This window comes from Rhinolophus hipposideros, assembly GCF_964194185.1.
Source record: "Rhinolophus hipposideros genome assembly, chromosome: 7".
In the NCBI taxonomy this organism is placed as follows: Eukaryota; Metazoa; Chordata; class Mammalia; order Chiroptera; family Rhinolophidae; genus Rhinolophus; species Rhinolophus hipposideros.
In genome coordinates, this window is record NC_138053.1 from 18,071,135 (window position 1) to 18,095,281 (window position 24,147).

Here is a 24,147-nt window from a genome sequence, read left to right on the forward strand (position 1 = left end):
GAAGGTACAGAGAGAAAGAACAAGAAAGTAAGAAAGAAAAAAATAAGGAAAAGGGAAGAAATAAAGGAGAAAGAAATCAAGAAACAGATGAAGAGAAAGGAGGAAAAACATTGTTTTTTGAAACTTCTCTGTTGAAAGATTTACATTTACCTCTAACAATCAAATGAAGTACTATAATTTTTAATTTTATAGACGAATCACCTGGATTATGGTGATGGTGATGATGATGATATCACAAGCCTTCTTATAAAATCACTCCCTTGGGCAGCAGATGTGTAATAAAATTGTTTATTACCAGGAAATGCAATTATTGTAAGAACATGGACTTTTTGGGAAAGATTCTGATAAGACAATTTATACTTCCTTTTTTTTTTTTTTCAACTGATACTGTCATAGGAACTGCACTTTTAGCAGTTGTTATCAGATCTAGTTTCTGTGGAAATTTTAGGCTGCTACCGTTGGATAAAGTCAATGATGCAAGGGGAATAACATTCTTGATAACAGAAACTTTCTTCTCTGAAAACATGACTTGCTTTTTTCCTGAAATGTGCCACAACCCACTGACAACTTAAAAATTCCTCCAGAGATATACAATATGAAGTATCCATACTATAGTTCTCTTCAAAATTACTGTAAAGAAGGGACTTATATACCCAAATAATGATTTCTCAGTTGAAAGATGAAGAAAAGGGAAAATAACATAATAATCAATATTAGGCACATATTGTCTTAACCTGAACTTAATCATTAAAACCATTAAAACCGCATGTAATGAATAAGTGTGTTCCTTATGCGGACTTTCGCTCTTTAAATACCTGAGGTGCCAAAAAAAATGTGTACACGTGACTTGTATTCATCTTTTGTTATTGGTACCGTGTTTCCCCGAAAATAAGACCTAGCCAGACAATCAGCTCTAATGCGTCTTTTGGAGCAAAAATTAATATAAGACCTGGTATTAAATTATATAATATTAGATCATATTATAAGACCTGGTATTATATTATATTATATTATATTATACCCAGTATATACCAGTATTATACCTAGTATTATATTATATTACAGTATACTACCCAGTATTATATTATATTATATTATATTATATTATATTATATTATATTATATTATATTACAAAGACCCAGTCTTATAGTAAAATAATACCAGGTCCTATATTAATTTTTGCTTCAAAAGACACATTAGAGCTGATTGTCTGGCTAGGTCTTATTTTTGGGGAAACATGGTATATATTGAGTATAACAACTTCAATACTTTAGAAAGTGTATACATTTTTTTGGCACCCTCTGTATAAGATACATCCTCGCTGGGCAGAGAAACTCTTCCCTTTCTTTACATTTTTCCATATCATTTTGCCAGTCTACTCTCACTGTCCAGATACGACAGTATTAAGAATCACAGCTGCTTGCAGACATCTGAGCCTCAATTTTCAAGTGAGCACTGCTTTGAGGGGTTACCAGAAGACAGAAACCATGCATGATGAAGGATGGGTGGAAAGAATTATTTCCTAATTAAAATATTTGTCGTGCAACTTCAGCTAATACATGTTGGCTACTGAGTAAGTGCATTGTAAGCAACTATTTTGAATTATTTTTCATATATTATCTATTTGTATAACCATGATTAATATGCAAACTGAATCAGTTCTTGGGTTTCTGAAAGTTGGTACCTGATGATACAAGGAGTCCTGGGGTATTTATAGCAATTGTCTTATAAATGTCCTTGTCTATAGATGCCCTCAATAAAAAAAAGGAGGAAGAGGGAGCCAAGGTGCTTAGCTGCAGTGGCCCCAAAGGCAAATGGAGTCCTATGGCTCCTGTTGTTCCCTGGGATCTCCATTTTTCTTGGTAGGAGAGGTTTTTTTGTGGCAATTTAGTATTAACAAAAGACGTTAGGAAACATGTTGTAAAACATTGCACAGCAAAACACTGTTTTAACCTAGATGATAAATTTACTTGGGTATTTTTTTGTGGAGGGAGAAGGAGTACAAATGGATATTACGGAAAAGCTAAAACCCTTCAAGCCATCCCTTACTTAGTACAAATACTTCTTTGACCACCACATTCCCATTTTATAAGTTGGATCTCAGCTACATTTTGATCTGATTTTTAAAAATTAAAATTAAACTGTGTATTATTTAATTGTATTATTATGTGATACAAATGAAAAGAGATGATTTAAACAAATTAATTTCTCATGAACATAACAAGACCTTTTATGTTTTGCTATTGAGCCCAATGGCGCTCTCAGCATGCTTCAAATTGACTTGTTAGTTATTTTCATGCCTGCCTGTCCCAAGAATTCTACTCCTGCAGGTGATTATTTTTATTCCATTTTCCAATGTGAAAAAGCTCAAGGCGATAGAACTCCTTTGAGCAATTCATTAAAGTGTGGTGATTTCTCTCTTAAGCATTTATATGGAAGACTGCTACCCATAGGTGAATGTGCCCTCCTGCCACGGGCCAGAGTGGGCTGCTCCACTCCACTCAGGGGTTCATTAAAACCAGGTTTATCATGGTCAAGGAAGATTATAGGCCTCTGCCTTGGACTAAGGGAAGTTAGGAATCAAAAGGCTATTTGAATGCAAACACTGAGAGTCAGCAGTCTCTAGGTTTCTCCATCAAATTCTGTAGCTGTTCTTCAGAGGAAAATCAGTCTTAACTGACATTTATTCTTTTTATTCTCAGACCTATTTTATTGGCTCTGTTCTTTTGGAGTTTTGCACAACTTAGAGTTTTAGGCTAAAAACCTTCCTCAATTTTTTGTCAGAGGATAAAGCTATATTTGTTACTTAACAGAGTAGCATATGTGTTCTGGAGTTTTGGTTGATGCCATGGTAGAAATAAAGTTTTGTGTTTCTTCCAGCTGTCTTCACTGCCCGTGCCCTACCACATGAACATATATCTTGTTTAGGTTTCTTCTGTCTCCAAAGGGTATAAACGGTACATAGAGTCCAGTTAAAAGATCCTTCTCAATTTCTATCTGAGAAAGAGACAAATATGAATGAACAACAAAACTAGGATACAATCCTCCTGCAACTGCTGCCCAGAATTTAAACCATAATATTTTTAGATGCTGCTTCGTCAAAGCTGAACTGGCCTTGACATACAAACCTCCCTGGGCGTAGTCTTGGGCAGATAAAAAGGCTAATCATGCTGTACTTTTGAAAAGAAAAATGGAAGCTCTATGGAGTGCTAGTCCATGCATCAACACTGTTTTCAGGACAAGTGAAATGTCAAGGATACAATACCCTCTAGCTATCTATAAAATAAGCCAGATATACAGTGAAGGCAGGATTTTGAAATATTATTCAATTGGTTTTCCTCATCAGGAAAAACCAAAAACATACATTTTTTTTGGTCCACATTTATCAAAAAGTATACTGAATTAATAGTAAAAATATGGCAACAATCTGGTATCCTGTCAAATGTAATCTATGTGCAATAGTTCAATCTACCTCACAAAAATGCATTGTACAGAAATTGGAAGGCTCTTTCAGTAAGATACTTGAGTTATCTTCCTTAAAAATTATCACTTTGTTTTGTATACTTTCATTATTGAAACAAGAGACACTGTTTAATATGCTCAACTATTGCTAATCTTATAAATTAACTCTCTGTTCACAAAATGGAGAGCTACTGCAAATTAAGGGTATTTTATTTCAATTTTTCTTGTTTTAATTAACTTAAAAATTTACATTCATGTGTATTATATAAAATTATGGAAATACAGAGGCATACGTATATATGCGGTGAACTGCTTTTGACAAATTAATTGAACCCAAATGTTAATATTGTTTAAAAGGTGGTAGAATTATGAATATTTCTTCTTCTTGACCTATGAGCCATGTTTACCATATCACATTTATTTTTATGTTATTTTAATAAAGAAGAATAATGTGTCTATTGCAGCCAATGTACATTTTGAACAGTGTTGATGCTCCATAATTGGAAATTATTTGAAATTATTAATTTTTCAATCAACATTTAATATGGATATTTGAAGTTAGCTACTTATGTAGATTTTGACAACACAATGAGAAATAACATACATTTCACCTCCACTGAACTTCTAATTTATTAGGATTAGTATAAGATTTTTTTTAATGAAGACTTTTTATAAAGGCTGTCTTATAGTTTAAAAAATCATTTGAAACCATTAGAAATTGGCACTAAGCAAATATAAAGACTTCAGAATAACTGAAGAATCATTCCATATATATTTACAGACATAAACAGATGATACCAAGAGCTCAATCTTTATACTGTCTGTGGGGGAAAAAAGTCCTGAAAAGATCTTCACAACGTATCAATAATACTCATACAACTTCTACATTTACTAATATAGCATTAAAAGGAAAAAACCCTGCTAACTTAGACAACTTATTTATTACTTCTAGTTTCAAAGACACCATGTTAATAAGGTTCATTTAGTAGATCAAACTTTCAATCCTAAGAATTACAGGAGAAAAGGCAAATGATGGGGATAGTTTCCTTTCCTTCCTTCCTTCCTTTTTTTCCTTCCTTCCTTTCTTTCTTCGTTTCTTCTTTCCTTCCTTCCTTCCTTCCTTCCTTCCTTCCTTCCTTCCTTCCTTCCTTCCTTCCTTCCTTCATTCATTTATTTCTTCTCCACTATAAGATCCCCATCCTCTATACATGATCTGGTGCTGGTATTCAGTGACTTGATTTAGAAAATGCTTAAGAATATTATTGTAGAGTAAGGGGAGTGGGGAGTGTGAAATGAGGGTAAGGGGGATCAAATATATGGTGATGGAAGGAGAACTGACTCTGGGTTGTGAACACACAATGGGATTTATAGATGATGTAATACAGAATTGTACAACTGAAATCTATTGTATAATCTATTACTAACAATTGTCTATTCTTAGTAATACAATTGTCACCCCAATAAATTTTTAAAAAAGAATATTACTGTAAAACAAATACAGATCTTATCACATTGAAACTTCTGACAATAATCAACAACTATATTGCTATGTAAAAAAATATACAGACCTAAAGGTCAGAAAATAATCATGTAAATTATGGTATTCAGATAAACTCACAAGGTTCATTTGCTTCTTTTACATTAATGTGGAGTTCTTTTCATTCCAAAAGTAATGGGTTCTCCAATTAAAAATAGAACCTGTTCAATTGGAAAGAACCTTAAAGATAATTTTCTCCAGTGCATACTTGCCTGTGTTGTAATGAGGAAATTGAAATCCAGAGAGCTGAATCTCAGATCTGGCAAAGCCCACCCAGTTTTTATTGTGATAATTTTTCCAGTAGACTTCATTCCTGATACTTGACTATAACATGCACAAGAATATTTAGCATGAACATATTGAAATTTAAGCTGCAAATTCTCTCACTGGAATAGGGTTCCCTCTAAGGATTTCAGAAAAGTGTAGGCATTTTGAATTAGTGAATTTTTAAAAATTGTATTACAAAATGTTCCTCCAAATTGTATAAGTTTCAGGTTCCACAAAACCTGGATATTTGGCTGGTGATAGATAAAGCACAAAGTTTCATATTGTTATAACTTGTTAACTCTTTATGGGGTTTGACTACAGTGAAGTAAATATTCTGGCAAAGTTACAGCCAATTAAAAAAGTCTAGACTGGATCATTAGGGACTTCTCTTTTTTTAAAGTGTCAATTGCATGGCATTCTCATCACTTATCAATCATAATTTTGTCCTGTTCACAGAAACTCATTTCTCACCACCGGTCCTAAAAAAAAAAAAAAAAAAAAAAAAATCTATCTAATATCAAAATAACTTCAGGATTCACATATTTCCAAGTTGATTTAAATAAAAACAGAAAATTTAATATGTGTGATAAGATATAAAGAAGCTATATTTTAAGACTAACAGTCTGTTTCATACTTAACGATTTTTATCATATTGAGACAATATTTTGACTTATGTACAAAGGAGAATTGCAGAGAAATTAGTTCTTTCCTCTTATTTCATTTTCTGGGATTTTTCACTGTTCATTGTTTACATGGCATAGAATCTAGAGGCCTTTGTTAGTAAGGTAATCCTGAAATACTGTTCTATATCCAAGATGAAAATATTTCTCTTCTCAACTGCCTATACTTAACATTTAATTTTAGATTCATGATTAATTGTATGATTAATAATGAAACACTTCAACATTTAGCACATTGTGACATGATCTATCAGCAAAAACAAAAATAACAATAAAAACAATAAATGTTGTGATAGCTTGATATAAATATACAAGTAGAGAAGATGCCCCGACCACTTGATGAAGGAATATATATATATATATATATATGTTCTAAAGGAATATTATCTGAGGAAATCATTGAGCTTTTTTAAAGGGGTTTCTCTACCCCTTTGAATGTTTGGGAAAATATACCATATCTTAAGCACTGTACACCAATTACATCTAATTAGATATTATCAAATTATCCATTGCCTAGATGGAAGGATACTAGAAAAATACACTACTTTTGTAGGAAAGTAATATTTTAGGAGAAAAACAAAACTGAATGAAATGAAAAAATCAACTTAATTCTAAAATAAGTCTAATATTGCCTTTGGGAAAAACTCAAATCCACTGGTTTGCAGTCACCCATTCCACAAGAGAAGGAGAATGGAAGAGATGACTTTTCAGGAATAGTCTTTCACGGCACTCTAAGGTTCTTTATTATGTTCATAAATATTCCTGAGGAAGAGCGTCTATGGCCGTTTAATTCTTAACACCCTACATCCCTTCTTAGAGACTTCTATAAAAGAACCAGAAATTTTGCAGTAAAGAAATACTTTACTTCTTTTAATCTAGGATTCTCCAAACACTTTTTTTCCTTGAACTTATTTTCTCTGAACAGTAATGGTATTCAGTTCTACAGAATGCAAGAAAAAAGAAATTGAACGATGTCAAGAATTCTTCTAAAATTCACAAAATAGATTCTCAATACATATTTATTTAATAAAGAAAAAGCAAAAACAACAACAAAAAAAAACATACAAAAAAAAGTCATCAAAATGGTGGCATGAGGTGAGCCTCTGTAAAGCTCCCCTAAAATTTAAAACTAATCGAACAACAGTAACTCCACAAAGGACTCCCTGCACAGCACACAGGCAAGACGAAGAGGCCCACTACTGAATTCACCTAAAGGTGGGCAAATTGCTGAGCGGGGGAGGAGGGAAGAGAGAAGTGCGGAGACGGAATGACAAGGGCACAGGACTCAGACCTAGCTCAGTGCTCTGAGCTCACTGCATCCTAGAACTAACGCAGCTGCAGGAGAGGGAAGAACTCGGACTGCTAGAGCTCAGTTTATGGCCCACAGGGCTGAGGGGACAGCATATAACATGGCTGAACCCAACGCTCATGGCAGAGACCTCAGAGCAAAGACTGAGGGAAGAAGGCTGAAAACAGTGGTTTAAGCTCTCACTGCGGAGCAGAGAACGAAGCTTTAGGCACTGAGACTAGCCGCCCCCTCCTTATCCTCCCAGAATTTGCCCCTCCCCCACCTTCCCAGGGCTAGAAGCAGAACAGTAGTAGAGTCAGATCAAAAGAACAGAATATTTTCATTTCTTAGAACTTTGGTCTGTAGACACAGATTCGCAACCCAACTAGTTCTGGCAAAGAGGAGGGAGCTGTGGAAGTAGGACCAGCTGTGGTGGTGGTCGCCGCCACTGCTCTGGGCCCATTCTCACAACTCAATCCGCCCTTGTCCCCACCTTTCTGGGCAGATCCCTGCAGGAGTACACAGAACTGCAGAAAAACACAGTCTACGAATCTGGTTCAGGAAGAGCTTTGGAACTTCAAAACTGCTCCACATCCCCACAGGGACACGGTGACCTATGACCCAGGCTAACTGTTAACAGAGGAGAAGTCCACATTCCAGGGAATCCCCCCCATTGTGTGAGAAGATGGAATAGTGCAGAAAAAACAATACTACAGTGTGAGAAAGAATAAAAGGCTGCAGTCGAAGAGAAAATAAAATATTCTACAAATACATACTGGAAAACAAAAGAAAGACCGCTTCCTATCAACCTGTTGCAGAACCCACTCCTGTAGATGTCTAGGAAAAGAACTAATAAATCAGTAATTACCATGAATAACCAAGGCAACAAGACAGCTCAGAAAGAAAGTGAAAAGTCTCCAGAAAAGGGACTTAAAGATATGGAAATATCTGACTTAAATGATCAAGATTGCAGTTCTGAAAAAACTCAATGAGGTGCAAGAAAACACAGAAAGGCAGTTTAATGAACTCAGAAACACAGTCAAAGAACAACAGGAACATGTTACCAAAGAGACTGAAATTTTAAAAAAGAACCAAATAGAAATTAAGAAATCAAGAACCAAAGAAATTAAAAATGAAATAGCCAGCTTCGGTAGTAGAGTTGACCAGATGGAGGAAAGAATCAGTGACATCAAAGATGTACTCTGCAAATGATACCGATGGAAGAAGAAAGAGACTTGAAATTTAAAAGAAATGAAAGAATTCTACAAGAACTTTCTGACTACATCAGAAAGAGCAATATAAGAATGGGCATACCAGAAGGAGAAGAAAGAAAAAAAGGAACAGAGAGTATATTCAAACAGGCCTTCTCCAAGTCACATTGTATTGAAGCTGTCTAAATCAACGAAAAAGAAAGAATCCTCAAAGTAGCCAGGGAAAAGAAGACAGTAAACTACAAAGGAAAGCCCATTCGATTATCATCAGATTTCTCAGCAGAAACTATAGAAGCCAGGAGAGAATGGAACCAAATATTCAAACTATTGAAAGAGAGAAATTGTGAGCCAAGAATAAAATACCCAGCAAAGATATCCTTTAGATACGAAGGAGGAATAAAGACCTTTCCAGACATATAGAAGCTGAGGGAATTTTCTAATACACGACCTGCACTACAAGAAATACTAAAGGACGGTATTTGACCACCACCAACAGGGAAAATTTGTGGCAACCAAAACATAGAAAGGGAGGAGAGTACAGGCCTGAACCGGAATATGGAAATGGAGAAAGTAGGCATGCTTAAGAAAATGTAATACTCTAAATATCAAACTTTCTTTCACATAACCTTAGTGGTAACCACTCAAAAAAAATCCAGAACTGAAATATATAAACAATCCAGAACTGAAATAAAAGAAGAAACAGAGGGAAACAGAATACCACCACATAGAAATAACAGACAACAAAAAGGCAAAGAAACAATGGAGACACAATCTTACCAGAAAACAAAAGAAGAATGATAGGAAATCCTCACATATCAATAATCACCCTAAATGCAAATGGACTGAACTCACCAATAAAAAGGCAAAGAGTAGCAGATTAAATAAAAAAAAACTAAACCCAACCATATGCTGTCTCCAAGAGATGCATCTCAGCTACAAGGACAAGCATAGACTCAAAGTGAAAGGATGGAAATTGACACTCCAAGCAAATGGTACCCAGAGAAAATCAGTTGTAGCTATGCTGATCAGACTATCCTGAAACAGACTTCAGGATGAAAAAGGTAACAAGAGACAAAGATGGACATTTCATAATGGTAAAGGGGACTATATAACAAGAAAACATAACAGTCATCATATTTATGTCCCCAATCAGGGAGCACCGAAATATACCAAGCAACTACTAATAGATCTAAAGGGAGAAATTGACCAAAACACAATTATACTAGAGGACCTAAATACATCATTGAGAGCTATGGATAGATCATCTAAACAGAAAATAAATAACGAAATAGCAACCCTAAATGACACATTAGATGAAATGGACATAATTGACATTTATAGAGCACTTCATCCTAAAACATCAGACTATACATTCTTTTCGAGTGTACATGGAACATTCTCAAGGATAGACCATATATTGGGACATAAAATCAGCCTCAGCAAATTTAAGAAGATTGAAATCATACCAAGTGTATTCTTTGATCACAAGGCTTTGAAACTGGATATCAACTGCAAAAGGAAAGCAGGAAAAAACAGAAATACATGGAGATTAAACTACATACTTTTAAAGAACGACTGGGTCAAAGAAGAAATTAGAGGAGAGATCAAAAGATACACAGAAACAAATGAGAATAAAAATACATCCTACCAAAAATTTTGGGACGCAGTGAAAGCAGTTTTAAGAGGGAAATTTATATCATTACAGGCCTATCTCAAGAAACAAGAAAAATCCCAAATAAATAACCTCACGTAACACCTTAAAGAACTAGAAAAAGAAGAACAAATGAAACCTAAAGTCAGCAGAAGAAAGGAAATAATAAAAATCAGAGCAGAACTAAATGAAATAGAGAACAAAAAGATGATAGAAAAAATCAAGTAACAAATAGATAGTTCTTTGAAAAATTTAACAAAATTGACAAACCCTTGGCTAGGCTCACTAAAATAAAAAGAGAAAAGACACTAATAAACAAAATGAGAAATGAAAGAGGGGAAGTTATCATGGACGCCACAGAAATACAAAGTATCATCACCAAATTCAATCACCTAGAAGAAATGGACAAGTTCTTAGAAACATATAGCCTTCCTAGGCTGAACCATGAAGGATTGTAAAATCTAAACAGACCGATCACTAGTAAGGAAATTGAATCAGTCATCCAATACCTTCCCAAAAGCAAAAGTCCAGGACCAGATGGCTTCACTAGTGAATTCTACCAAACCTTCAAAGAGGATCTAATACCAATCCTGCTCAAACTCTTCCAAAAAATTGAAGAGACACTAACTCATTTTATGAGGCCAACATTACCCTGATACCAAAACCTGGTAAGGACAACACAAAGAAAGAGAACTACAGACCAATATCTCTGATGAATACAGATGCAAAAATCCTAAACAAAATTTTAGGAAATCGAATGCAATGATGCATTAAAAAGATTATTAATTTTGGTACATGGTGACAGATAACAGTCCAGTTTCATTCTTTTGCATGTGGCTATCCAATTCTGCCAGCACCATTTATTGAAGAGGCTGTCTTTCCTCCATTGTATGTTTTTAGCTTCTTTGTCAAAAATTATCTGTCCATATGGACTATATATTTTTAATTATAGTTGACATTTAATATTATTACATTGATATTAGTTTCAGATGTACAGTGTATGGTTAGGCATTTATAGAATCTATGAAGTGATCCCCTCCAGTGAGCATAATGTAAAAAAAAACAAAACAAAACAAAAAAACAAACCTATGCCTGGATGAATGTCTGACCATCTCAGAAACTCCAGATGAACCATGGGCTCAGACATACCATTTGTCCCTGGCTGAGTGGCCTGAAGTGAATACATTAAAAAAAAAAAAAAAAAAAAAAAGTCAAACAAAAACATGCCAGATAGAGATGCAAGGACTTCTACAAATATTTACTCATTGCTTTTAATTTCATAATCATCCTATCAAGTAGAAACTATTATTATCCCCATTGATTATCATCCCCAAAGTTTATGAGCTATAATTGGTACAGCCAGAACTCTAATCTTTGGAGTACAGTCCCAACCTCTGTTCTTAACCACCATGCAATTCTGCCTTTCATTGCCTGAGCAGTCTCAGCTCATTGATGGCTGTGGCACACTGACTGGTCTGGAAAACACGACAACCCACCTATACAACACAGATTAGACTCACCACACTAATGGCCCAGGTAGATTAATTATTTTAAGTACTGTCTGCTTCACACTGATTAAGATTTTAATATGTATTTTGAACAATTGTATTAGCAGAGGTTGAAAATAAAAGCCCTGACATAAGCAAGCTATAGCAATTCCTGAGGAGGATGAAAATAAAACCCCAGAGATGATCAGAGAAACAATAACCATGGTGTTTAAGAGCATGCACTTGGGGTCAGACTGCCTGCATTCAGACTCTCGTTCCATCTTTCTCTAGCTGTATGGCTTCACAAGTTACTTTGACTTTTTGAATATGTGATTCTTCATCTTCAAAAGGAAAGTGAGTAATAATATCCCCATTTGAGTTATTGTAAACATTAAATGCAAAGCACTTATATGGAATATGACACTGATAAAGGGTTAAATAAGGGTTTACTATTAAACCTATTTCCATAGAAAATATGGAAATTTTTCCTTTTTTCATAGAAAAGAAAGAGCAGAACCTGGACAGTACAAGAGAAATACAGATCTCATCATCACAAAGATATTTTCTGTAGTCATACTGGGTCAAGTGGTTCTATCAGTCCTTTAAGGAGAAGCAACTGGAAATCAATACCCATAGTCATCTTTGTGCCTTTCTCAGAGTGCTGATTAAAATTATGTCCATGTTAATTGTTCTCAACTAATTTTTGTCATCTATAGTTATTCCAAAATATGGCCACAAATTTCAACCAATCCAGTGTGTATCCTCTATAGTATGTGACTTTGCCTTTCTCATTAGAAAGCAAGTCAATCTCCCCAGTCTTTGAATCTGATCTGGCATTTGTCCAACAGAATGGAGCAAAAGTGAGGGTACAATACCTTCAATGCTAGACCTTAAGAAGTTTTGCAGCATTCTGCTATTGTTTTTTTTTTTTTTGGGGGGGGGCGGAAATGCTGTCCTGAGACCACCATGTAAAGAAGCCAAGCTAGCCTACGAGAGAATTAGAGCATGCAAAGAGAATGAAAGGGTCTTAGCTGATAGCAGGTACACCTGCCAGACATGTGAGTGGTGCCATGTTATCTTCTCACCCATGCCAGCCCGTAGCCAAAGGCAGCTGCATGAATGACCCCAGCAAATACGATCAGAAGAGCCAGTAAGAATTTTGAGATATAATAAATCATTGTTTTAAGCCACTAAGTGGTGGTGGTGGATTGAGCAAAAGAACAAGTGATTAAAACAGCATCTTCTTGAAACTCCTGAATTAAAGATTTTTAAAAACTCTGTCATTTCTAAAACTGAACAGACTCTATGTTCTGATCCAGCCAAGATTTTGGAATCTAGATGAAGCAGAACAGACATTTTGAGGAATTGCCTTTGTCTAGTTTATTTCAGTCTGATTTGATGCCCTGGTAACTATCCCTTCCCTCTGAGATCCAGGACAGGCATTTTTCTGCATAGGTCATTAGACATACATATTTATAATATTTATCGATTAGAGTACAGGTTGGGAACTAAATGGTCTAAAATCAACTCTTGACTTACTAGCAAGTGTCCTGAAAAAGTGCAGTAGGTAAGTGTTAGCAATTATAAGTATTATATGTGTATGTGTGTATGTGTCCAATACTTTGAATAAACAAGACTCATAAAATACAATCACAAAACAACTTAACTTTTATCTACCACTGTCCCCACCAGAAGCTAAACATTAATGAATGCCAACTATAATTTTATATATATAATGTGATGGCTCAGTGTGAGGTCGGAGGGATAGTGGATGGGGGGGAGGGGGTTTCACAGTGTGAGGGATATAAATGATGAACGTCTAAGTATTACCTTGTCTTGTACACCTGAAACTAATAAATTAAAAAAAATTATTTTTCATGGAATTATTTCCTTGTCCATGAATAAAAACTAATTATAAAATCCACATCTTATTCTTCCTAGGTACACACCTAAATCATACAATGGCCAAATTGTTAGAAAAGAAAATGTAGTCTTATACAACTAATTGAAGATAAAAACCAATGAATTAAAGATAGAAAACAGAGAAATAAGTATTAAAAATAGAACATATGAAATTAAAGAAGGAAGACCAAAAAGAATATATAATAATAATTAATAATGTGTTTCAATCTTTCATTTAAAGAGAAGACTTATCATATTGGATTAATGAATAATACTGGACTATATACTTTTATGAAATACTCACTACTGCTAAGTGATACAGAAAGTTTTTGAAAAATAAGTATTAGTCATGACATGCTAGGTAGATAATAGTCAAACATCGTATGGCATATAGGATTTTAAAGAACAATGCAGTACACAATAAAATGAACTTTTATACCTTTATATGAAGATAATATAGCACTGCAGTGTAGAAAGCAAAGACTCTTAGACAAGTAGAAAAAGACTCCTGAGTCTTATATTCTCAAAATAAGAGCCAAAGTACTAAAAATATAAAGGATTATATCTGTATCTGTCGCTATTATGGCACGGTTCTTGGCAACAGGGAGACAGAGAATAGGTCATGGAGTCTAAGAATCAAAGGTTTATTGTCTCATATGAGGAGATACCTCACATATTCATACAATAGTTAAGTAACATTGACATTGATTTTGAGATAACTGAAATAAATACTGAGAGCTGTAAGAGTCCCAGACAGAAGCACACGATTATGGGAGGGAGCAGAAAAGAAAAGAATCATGAAGAGGTGTAAATGAATTACAGCTTGACCTTGAAATGGAAATATGAGACGTGTGCTGGGGGAAAATATATTTGAAATAAAATAGGTTTCTGCTTTGGAGGTCATTGCTTTTCATTGTGTTTATTGATTGAATGAATGAATAACCTCAGAAGTTTGCCTAGACTTCACAAGATGTTATGGTGAATAGTTTATTGACAGTATCAGATTGATGGAAAGAAACCATAAAAAGAAAACAATACATGAGGTCTAGTTTAGAAGAGCCTATGTGATGGCTTAGTTTCCTACAGAAACTGTATAACTGTGTGTACATATAGTAGTACTTAGTAACACAATGACAGCAAAACCCGTCCCTAAACAGTTTGAACCATAACTGATCAGCTGTGGTCATATATGTGGTAGAACAGAGAAACCTCACTCATTTTTATTGTATTACTCTGTAGTATCCAAATGGTTCAGATGTGAACTCTAGTCAAAAATATTCTGTTGCTCCAGAGAGAAAAATATTAAAACACTAAGTAACGTGATTAATTTATTTGGCAGTGTAAATATTTTAGTTTATTCAGGGATCCCAATTTCCAAATTATTGATTATTAAACATGGAATATTAAACAACACACTTCTAGGATATCAGGAACCATGTACAAAATGTTTGGTATTCTACTATTAGGGTATATGTTGAACTAGTGAATCAATCAATAAATCGAATAGGAAAGAATTAATTATCCCTTTCAATTATGTCCAGTCACTAACATTTGCTTAGTGAAAAGACAAGCTAAAGGATTGTTTTTATGGATCAAACTGATCTGCTCTGCTGTGGCTGTGATATTTTCAACTCCTTATTTATTCATTCATTCATAATATTTTTTCATGTCAGAATGTTTTGGTGGGGATACAGAAGAGAATAGAAAGGTAAAGTCTATGGCTTCAATAATGTTTGTCTTCATATGAATGCCCCTAACAATCGTAGTTCTGATTGGGGAAACAGACTATAAGCAGACAAATATATAATGTGTTAAATCCTAAAGATAATAAAGCAGAGTAAGAAGGGTATAGCCTCCTGGGTTTTAGCCACAATATGTTTTGCCATCTTAATGACCACCAACTAATTGAAACCACAATTTTGAGTCCACTATTTCATTAATTCAAGAAATACTCGTTGAAGGCCTAGCCTCTGCTAGAGAGGAAATAGCGAGCGCTATCAAGCTTGTTCTGTGCATTCATGTAGGTTATAGGTGAGTGTGGAAGATGAATAATAACCCAACAATGGCTTCGATGTGTGCAAAAATTAATTAACTGCTGCAATTTTTTTTCAGTCCCTATCCATATCAATCATGGTGACTCACTCCTATACACTATGGCCTGCAGATGGAGAAAAGTGGCTCTGTTGTGCTTAGTGCTGTAACTCTTTAATCAATCACCTAGAATACACAAGACATTCTGAGTACATAGAAAGCAAACCTAACTCATTCCAGCGGCCAAACCTCACCTTAGGTCAGTAATCACACTAAATCTACTGTTACTGCAATCATACAGATCATTTCTTTGACTCGTCCCCTGCTTTAGTGCTTGGAACTTTACTTCTTAGCATAAAAATCAGATGTAGTCACTTCTTTAAAATGCATTGAAAAAAAAGATATTTCTCATATATTACAAAAATCTGGTTTAATTCCCCTATCCCCAAAAAAATTAAATGCAAAGGAAAAGTAAACATTTCCTTAAAAATCAAAACATATTATGACAACCCATGGCATATGCTGAGTTGTGGCATACCTAAAGTACACATTATGTTTCAAGTAAAATGGTGATTTTAGAAAATAATAAGATTTTACTAATAAAATTATTTTACTCCTCAAATTTTTTATTCTTGTCATTTGCTAAAATATAAACTAGTGTATACACCTGAGATTATAGTTAATATACATATTTTAGCAGGTGGACATATGAGGTGTGATCAAACAATACGGTAAATGTTTAAATAAAAAAATGTTATAGTAAAAGACACATTGCCATTAATCCCACTCAAGATAATCCCTCTCACATCAAACACACCTATTTTATTGCTCTTGCCACTATCTGAAGTAGTGCTGGAAGTCTTCTTTCATGAGTGTCTTTAGTTGCACTGTCGTGGCTGCCTCAATGTCCTGAATAATTTTGACTTTGGAAAAGAGCCAGAAGTCGCCCAGTGCCAAATCCCATGAATAAGGTGGGTGAGGAAACACTGTAATGTTTTTATTTGACAGAAATTGCCATATACCAGAAGTGATGGGTGACACGGAGCGCTGTCATGATGGAAGATGATTTATGGCACACTTTAAAACACACCTTCTCTTAACCATAGCTCACACCCGACTGACTGCACCGAATAATTTGAAACTTGTCATACACTGTTACTAAGGTTCAACGTGCCACTTCCCATATTGAAGATCCTTGGCTGGACTGCACTCAGTAGCAGCATTCACCGTATTTTGTGATCGTAATGGAAAGGCTCCGTGTCACACATGGCTTCTGGTATGGCAATTTCTGTCAAATAAAAACATTACGGTGTGTCCTCATCCACCTTATTCACCAAATCTGGCACCGTGCGACTTCTGGCACTTCCCCAAAGTCAAAATGACCATGGAAGGTAAACAATGTGAATTGATTCAGGACACTGAGGCAGCCATGACAGCTGCAACTAAAGACACTCATGAAAGAGGACTTCCAGAACTGCTTCAGAAAGGGGCACGGATGATGGGATTAGGATAAGTGTGTTTGAAGCGAGGGGGAATATGTTGAAGGGGATTAATGAAAACCTGTCCTTTACTGTAACAATTTTTTTTTAAATTTAAACATGCACTGTATTTCTTTGATCATACCTCATATATGAATTTGAGGAAAGAGAGGTTAGAGTCAAAGAGATGGACTTAATTATTTGGGAAACTGAAGATGATGGAAACATTTTCAAGTTGTTACTTAGTAGACCACTGTGGTCCAAATGTTTATGTCCTGCCAAAATTTGTATGTTGAAATCCTAAACCCCCAACGTGATGGTATTAAAAAATGGGGCTTCTGTAGGTGATTAGTTCTTTATCAAAGAGACCTCAGAGCATTCTCTTCAGAGCATGCCTTCTGCCATGTGAGGACACAAAGAAGATACAGCTGTCTAGGAAGCAGGCTCTCACCAGACCCCAACTCTGCCAGTGCCCTGATCTTTGACTTCCCAGTCTCCTGATCTTTGACTTCCCAGTCTCCAGAACCATAAGAATTAAACGTTTGTTGTTTACAAGCCACTGCTTTAAGGTCTTTTTGTTATAGTAGCCTCCCCAAACTACAACATAGACAGAATATGTGTGCTCTCTTTTGTTACTGATATGCGGTTAGCTGCTGTTCGCAAGAGATTACCATGTTAAATTTCCAAAAAGAGAGATTAGCAAACAATTCCATTTTCCTAATTTCAAGAGAAATCCATATTCAACTTCAAGGATATTATACCTTAATCTTTTAAAATTACTAGTCCTCATAATTCATTTACAGTTACAGTGTTCTAGGAATATGCAAGCTATTCAATTACAGATGATTTTTACATAATAAAATTATGATTTTTAAAATTTTACTTTTATTTACTTAAGTTAAATATGTATGCATCATCATTGTACAATTTCAAAAAATCCAACACCACCAACAAAAAATACCCTATATTTCCCTCTGTCTTCCACTTCCAATTTAAGTCTACTTGTGAAGAGGTAACCAATCTTGTGAGAGGTAATCAATCGTTTAATGATTAACATGTTTCTAGGCTTTATTCTAGACATATATACACAGGTACATATGCACAAATATATGATTTGTGTTAGCTTTTCTTGCATATAAATGATAGAAATGTACCATTTGGTAACTTTTCATTTAAATTATGTTTTTGTGATTTATACATAATAATAGATTCTATAGTGATGGGCAACTAGGTAGTCTACAATTTTTCACTTTTATAAGTAATGCTGCAATAAATTTCTTTGCACATGTTACCTGCTCCCATGATTGAATATTTCTCTTCAGCGAATACCAAGAAGTGGAATTGGTAGATCATAGCTGCAGTATAAATTAGTTCTCCAACATTGTTTTCCAACAAGGTTATACAAAAGAGTCCTTCTTTTGTGCACCCACCTCAACTGATATAATTAAACTGTGAAATTATATAATGTTTAGTGTACCTAATTTTATTTTAATTTGCTTTCCACAGATTATAAGTGAGGTTGAACAACTCAGTTTGTATCTATTTGCCTTTTATATTTCATCTTTAGTTAATTATTCATTTGTTTGGCCACTTTTGCCGTTAGATTATGTATTTTTACTTTTTATCTGTAGGTGTTTTTTATATTGAATATAATGATCTATTCTAAATGTTTAAATACTCTTGCCAGTCTGTCAATTATTTTTAACTTTTTGTTTTGGTTATTTTTGTCCCTAAAAAGCTTAAGTTTGTAAGTAGTCAATTTTTAATCACTATCTTTATGACTACCATCTGTTGAGTATTTTAACAAAAGATCTTCCTGCACCAAAATTGTATACATAATCCCCCAAAATTTCTTTCGAGTATCTTTTTTCCCATTAGGTCCAAAAATTTGCCTAAAATTCATTTTTGGGAATTGTATAGTGAAAATATATAACTGCGAATGTATAGCTATTTGTTTTCACATAATGTATTGAACTGTCCTTGAGATTGTTGCAATGTAGATACATAACTCCAAATGTATAGCCAATTATTCCTAAACAATCTATTGAATAGACTAACATTTGCCTTTATTTGAAAAGCTACAATTCTTTTATGTTAAATATATATGCCTATTTATAGACTATCTATTCTATTGATCTATTTGTCTATTTCAGTGATAATTTCCTACTAGCTATAGTTATATTATTTATAGTTATATTATTTCCTCTCATGGTGTTCTGAACTGGCATTATTTTGGTCCCACTGTGTTATTATGCACATACTCACATGTGTTTTTTTTTCCCTTTTTACAGAAAAGTTATAATAAAAGATTTACCAGTTTTGCAGTTTTCCATTGCTTCTTGAGTACCACAGTTATTTTTTTGTTTTATATTTTGCTAGACTGTGTCCCTCTGTAATTAATTCCAGGTAAGTTTATGGATAATAACATTTCTAAGCCCTTGCAAATGTAAACAAATGTCAATATTTCACTCTTACATATGAGTGTGTAATTCTATGAATAATTCTAAGATCAAAATTATTTTCCTTCAATTTTTACAAATTTTACTTTATTGGCTTTTTATATCTATTCCCCTTTAGCCAACAAAAAGTATGATATGAATTGAATTTTCATTTCTTTTCTGTTTACTTTTTCTTGTGTAGAATCATTTATGGTTTTCTTTTTATCAATTAACTTTAATATTTCACCACATAAGTCTGAATATAGTCTTTTTCATTCATTCTGTTGACCAAATTATCCTTCAGTGTGGGAATCAAAATTTAGGTCAGGGATGGATTTGCTTTTTGTATGACTGTTTTGTGTTATACTTTTCTTTATGTCATACTTTTGACATGTCATATTTTTCTATACCTGTCAATCACATTTTTTCCCTCGATAATGTAGTATGTGGAAATTGGAAGCTCAAAATCCTTTTTTTTCCTCATTAAATTTTGTTTTAATGGGTTTAAAATTTTGTGATGGATTTTGGTCAAGTTGTTTCCATTAAAAATTACTGATTTTAAAAATAACTTAAAAACTACCACATGAAAAATAAACCCAAGTGGTCTATTCTTTTTTTCTTCTGAAGGTTTTATGAAGCTTTATAATCACTAAGCAGTGTTTTACTACTAAACTTAAATGGCCAATTGAGACAAACAGTTCTGAGACTGTTCTCCCACCACTGATTAAGACTGGGGTGGCAGGCATTGGGGATAATATTCACTTAGACTTCTGAGCTTTCTGGGCACACTTAGTGACCTTGCCAGCTCCAGCTGCCTTCTTATCCACTGCTTTAATGACACCCACAGCAACTGGCTGTCTCGTGTCATGAACAGTAAAAAAACCCAGAGGAGGGTAGTCAGAGAAGTTCTCAACACACACGGTCTTGCAAGGAACCATATCTATGGCTGCAGCACCAGATTTCAAAATTTCAGGCCATCCTCCAGCTTTTTCCCTGAACGGTGATCAACCGTCTTCGTCAGCTCAGCAAAGCAGTGTGAGCTGTGTGACAGTCCAGCACCGGTGTGTATCCGGCACTGATTTGGCCTGGATGGTTCAGGATAATTACCTGAGCTATGAAGCCAGCTGCCTCCATTGGTGAATCATTTTTTGTGGTCACCAACTATACCAGCCACACTGCCACGACGAACATCTTTGACAGAAACATTCTTGACAGTAAAGCCCACACTGTCCCCAGGAAGAGCTTCACTCAAAGCTTCATGGTGCATTTCAACAGACTTTACTTCAGTTGTAAGGTTGACTGGAACAAAGGTGGCCACCATGTCGGGTCTGAGAACACCAGTCTCCATTGGGTCCACAGGGACAGAACCAATATGAGCAATTTTGTAGACATCCTGGAGGGGCAGACCCAAAGGCTTGTCAGTTGGACAAGTTGGTGGCAGGATGCAATCCAGAGCTTCAAGCAGCGTGGTTCCACTGGCATTGTCATCTTTATGGGTGACTTTCCACCCCTTCAACCAAGGCATGTTAGCACTTGGCTGCAGCATGTTGTCACCATTCCAACCAGAAATTGGCACAAATGCTACTATGTCAAGTTTGTAGCCAATTTTCTTAACATAGGTGCTGACTCTCTTAATGATTTCCTCATGTTTCTTCTGGCTGTGAGGCGGCTGAGTAGAATCCATTTTAACACCAATGATTAGTTGTTTCACACCCCGTGTGTAAACCAGAAGGGCATACTCACGGGTCTGCCCATTCTTGGAGACCCTTGCTTCAAATTCATCAACATCAGCAGCAACAATCAGGACTACCCAGTCAGCCTGAGATGTGTCTGTAATCATGTTTTTGATAAAGTCTCTGTGTCCTGGGACATCAATGTTGGTCACATAATACTTGCTAGTCTCGAATTTCCACAGGAAGATATCAACAGTGATACCACGCTGATGTTCATCTTTCATTTTATCCAAGACCCAGGCATACTTGAAGAAGCCTTTTCCCATCTCAGCAGCCTCCTTCTCAAATTCTTTGATAGTTTTTTGGTCTATCCCACCACATTTGTAAACCACATGTCCTGTAGCAGTGGACTTGCCAAACTCTACATGTCCAATGATGATCATGTTGATATGTTTCTCTTCCTTTCCCATTTTGGGTTAGATTTAGTGGTGTTTTTCACAACACATGTGTTCTGGCAGCAAACCCATTGTGAAAAAGTCAAAATATTTTCTTATTTAACTTTATTTTTGTCGTTTCAGCTATATTCTGAGAGATTCTCTTAGCTTAATCTTTTACCTTACTAATTCTCCCTTTATTTGTGATCATTCTATTAGTCAGCCGATCCATTGATATTTTTATTTCAAAAATCGTATTTTTTTATCTGCATGATTCCCGATTCTTTATTTTCAATGCTACAATATTTAAAATGTCTCTAAGAACATTAATTATACTTATTTTAATTATGGTTTTTTTCTTACTCTATTATATCTCTCTCCCTGAGTTTGAGTTCTTCTGCTTGTTGATTTTGGTGACTCTATATTACGTTGTTAGCATTCTTCAAATGTTAGGTGAATCTTCTGTGTGTATTTGCCTTTATATTTGAGATGATCTGTTACTGATCTGTGGACAATCCAGGAATCTTGTGATAGTGGGAGAGAGTGGAAGTGATTCCAGGAAAGGGGCTAGTCTTCTAGGAATAGGAGCTCCTGATTCTCCTGGACTTTGCCAATCACCCAAGGAATCTCCTCTTGGTGTCTAACACAGTCACAGAAGTATAGAAATTTAAATATATGTACATATATTTTTTCCTGTAATTTCTAGTGATTTGCTACGAGTTGGTGTCAGATTGCATATGTGTTCAGGTTATCATTTTAACCCACATTCACACATTAGTTTTATAAACTTTCCTAATTCATAATTGGAATACAGAAATCATAGACTTTAAATGTAAATGTTATATTTAATATATGGACAATAGTTTCTTGGAATTTGGTATAGAGTTAATAACGTTTGAAAGAGTTTGGTCCTTTTTTTTTTCCTTCTCAGAATAAGGAATGTATGCCTCCAAATTTCAAGTAACAGTTTTGTTACATTTTTATGTTATAAGGATACATGTTTGTTCAAACTTAAATTCGAGGTAACAAAAGCTAGGTATTTCAAATTAGATATTTTTTTTTACCTTTATTTTAATGGTGAAATAAATTACTACCTTCTCATTTTACAAAAACTGTATGCTATTTCAGAGATTATGTTTCTAATCCTAAATAATTTGAGCCTATTTTGGACACATTTTAAAAAATATCTAGAAGATAATTTTAAAAATCTTCTCAATCATTATCTTTGTATGGCAAGATTCTGTATAATATTTTTTGTTTTCTTTTCTTTTTATATATTCAAAAATTTCTATAACAATGTACTTATTTAAGTATTCACCCCCCCATAAAAATCTAAGTTTTTAGAACTCCTCAGTGCTTACTATGTTCCTCTGCAAAATCTGGAAACAGTTATAAAACAGTTTCTCCATTCTCCAGGCCAAGTTGATTTGTTAGCTGTTCTGTCAAAATTATTAGCAACGTAAGTTGACATCATAGTGGATGCAGCTTAGTGTGCACAGATTTCATCATTTCTCTTTTCTTAGTTTTTACCTGTCTTATTCTTTGGCCATAGTTATCAGATGAAAAACCCCCAGTGCTAGTTGGCTTTGTATCTGAAGCTGAGTCATTAAGCAATAAGAGCAGTGATGAATAACCTTCATCAGAGTCTACTCACAGAGAACTGTAGGTCTCCCCTGTGCCGATAGCACTTTGCAGGGTCTACTGCACTGTTCATGATTCAGTACAAAGACTCTGCTCTTATATTCAAATATGTTTCTTCTACAAAAGAAATTCCCTTCTCTAATATCATACAGCAAAATGCTAAGAAACTTTGAGATTATAGCTTTTATCTCAACATTCTTTTATTTTTGAATTTCTAAGAACATAAAAATTAAAAAAGCATATTATGTAGTTTAGTGTCTTATTCATCTTCCATATCTCTCCTCTTCAAATCCAACATGTCATCAAGTCCAATTGCCTACTCTCCTGAAATATTATGTAAATCTATTTCATGTTTTCTATTCCTAGTGACACTGACTTTTGTTCAGCATTATATCACATTTCAGTTACCTTAACTATTTCAACAGTCTCTTCAATAATTTCTTTAATTTTAATATCCCTCTCCTTTTACTTTTTATATGTTTTGCAAAAGTTGTATCACTCAAACCACAATGTGATATGGTTAATGATCTTAATGTAAATTATGTGATTCACGTGACTCCACATTTTATGTGGATTAAAACCTCACTATTTGGAAGGAAAGTCAATAATCCCAATAAATTTGCATCCGCTTGTTTTTCCTAATCTTAACTCTACCTCTCCTTCTTCCCCAACTTGATTTATTCTGTATGGCAACCACAAAGCATAATGGGCCTACCTGCTGGTTCTTAAACATCTTTGATTTTAATGTTTTTACTATCAAAAGTATAATAAAAACATTTTCAAAGGCAATTTTAGTATTTAACCACAATGAAAATATGCTCAAATTATAAAAAGACTGTAACCATTTTTTCTATTGTGCAAGAAGACATTATTATTATTATTATCATCATCATCATTATTACTGTTATTATTATTTTATCCCCAATATCTTTAAGTAAAATGTCTAACATAGTTGGAGACTCAGTC

The 24,147-nt window shown here is 34.5% G+C and overlaps 1 protein-coding gene across 1 annotated transcript; it reads right to left on the bottom strand.

Moving 5' to 3' along the window:
- Window positions 1–20,574: 20,574 nt before the first annotated feature.
- Window positions 20,575–21,576, bottom strand: LOC308499568 (elongation factor 1-alpha 1-like; the record flags this gene model as incomplete). The annotated part of the gene is made up of 1 exon (XM_081053182.1): window positions 20,575–21,576. The coding sequence occupies one exon, from the start codon at window positions 21,574–21,576 to the stop codon at window positions 20,575–20,577; it is 1,002 nt and encodes a 333-aa protein (XP_080909308.1).
- Between the last annotated feature and the right edge of the window lie 2,571 nt (window positions 21,577–24,147).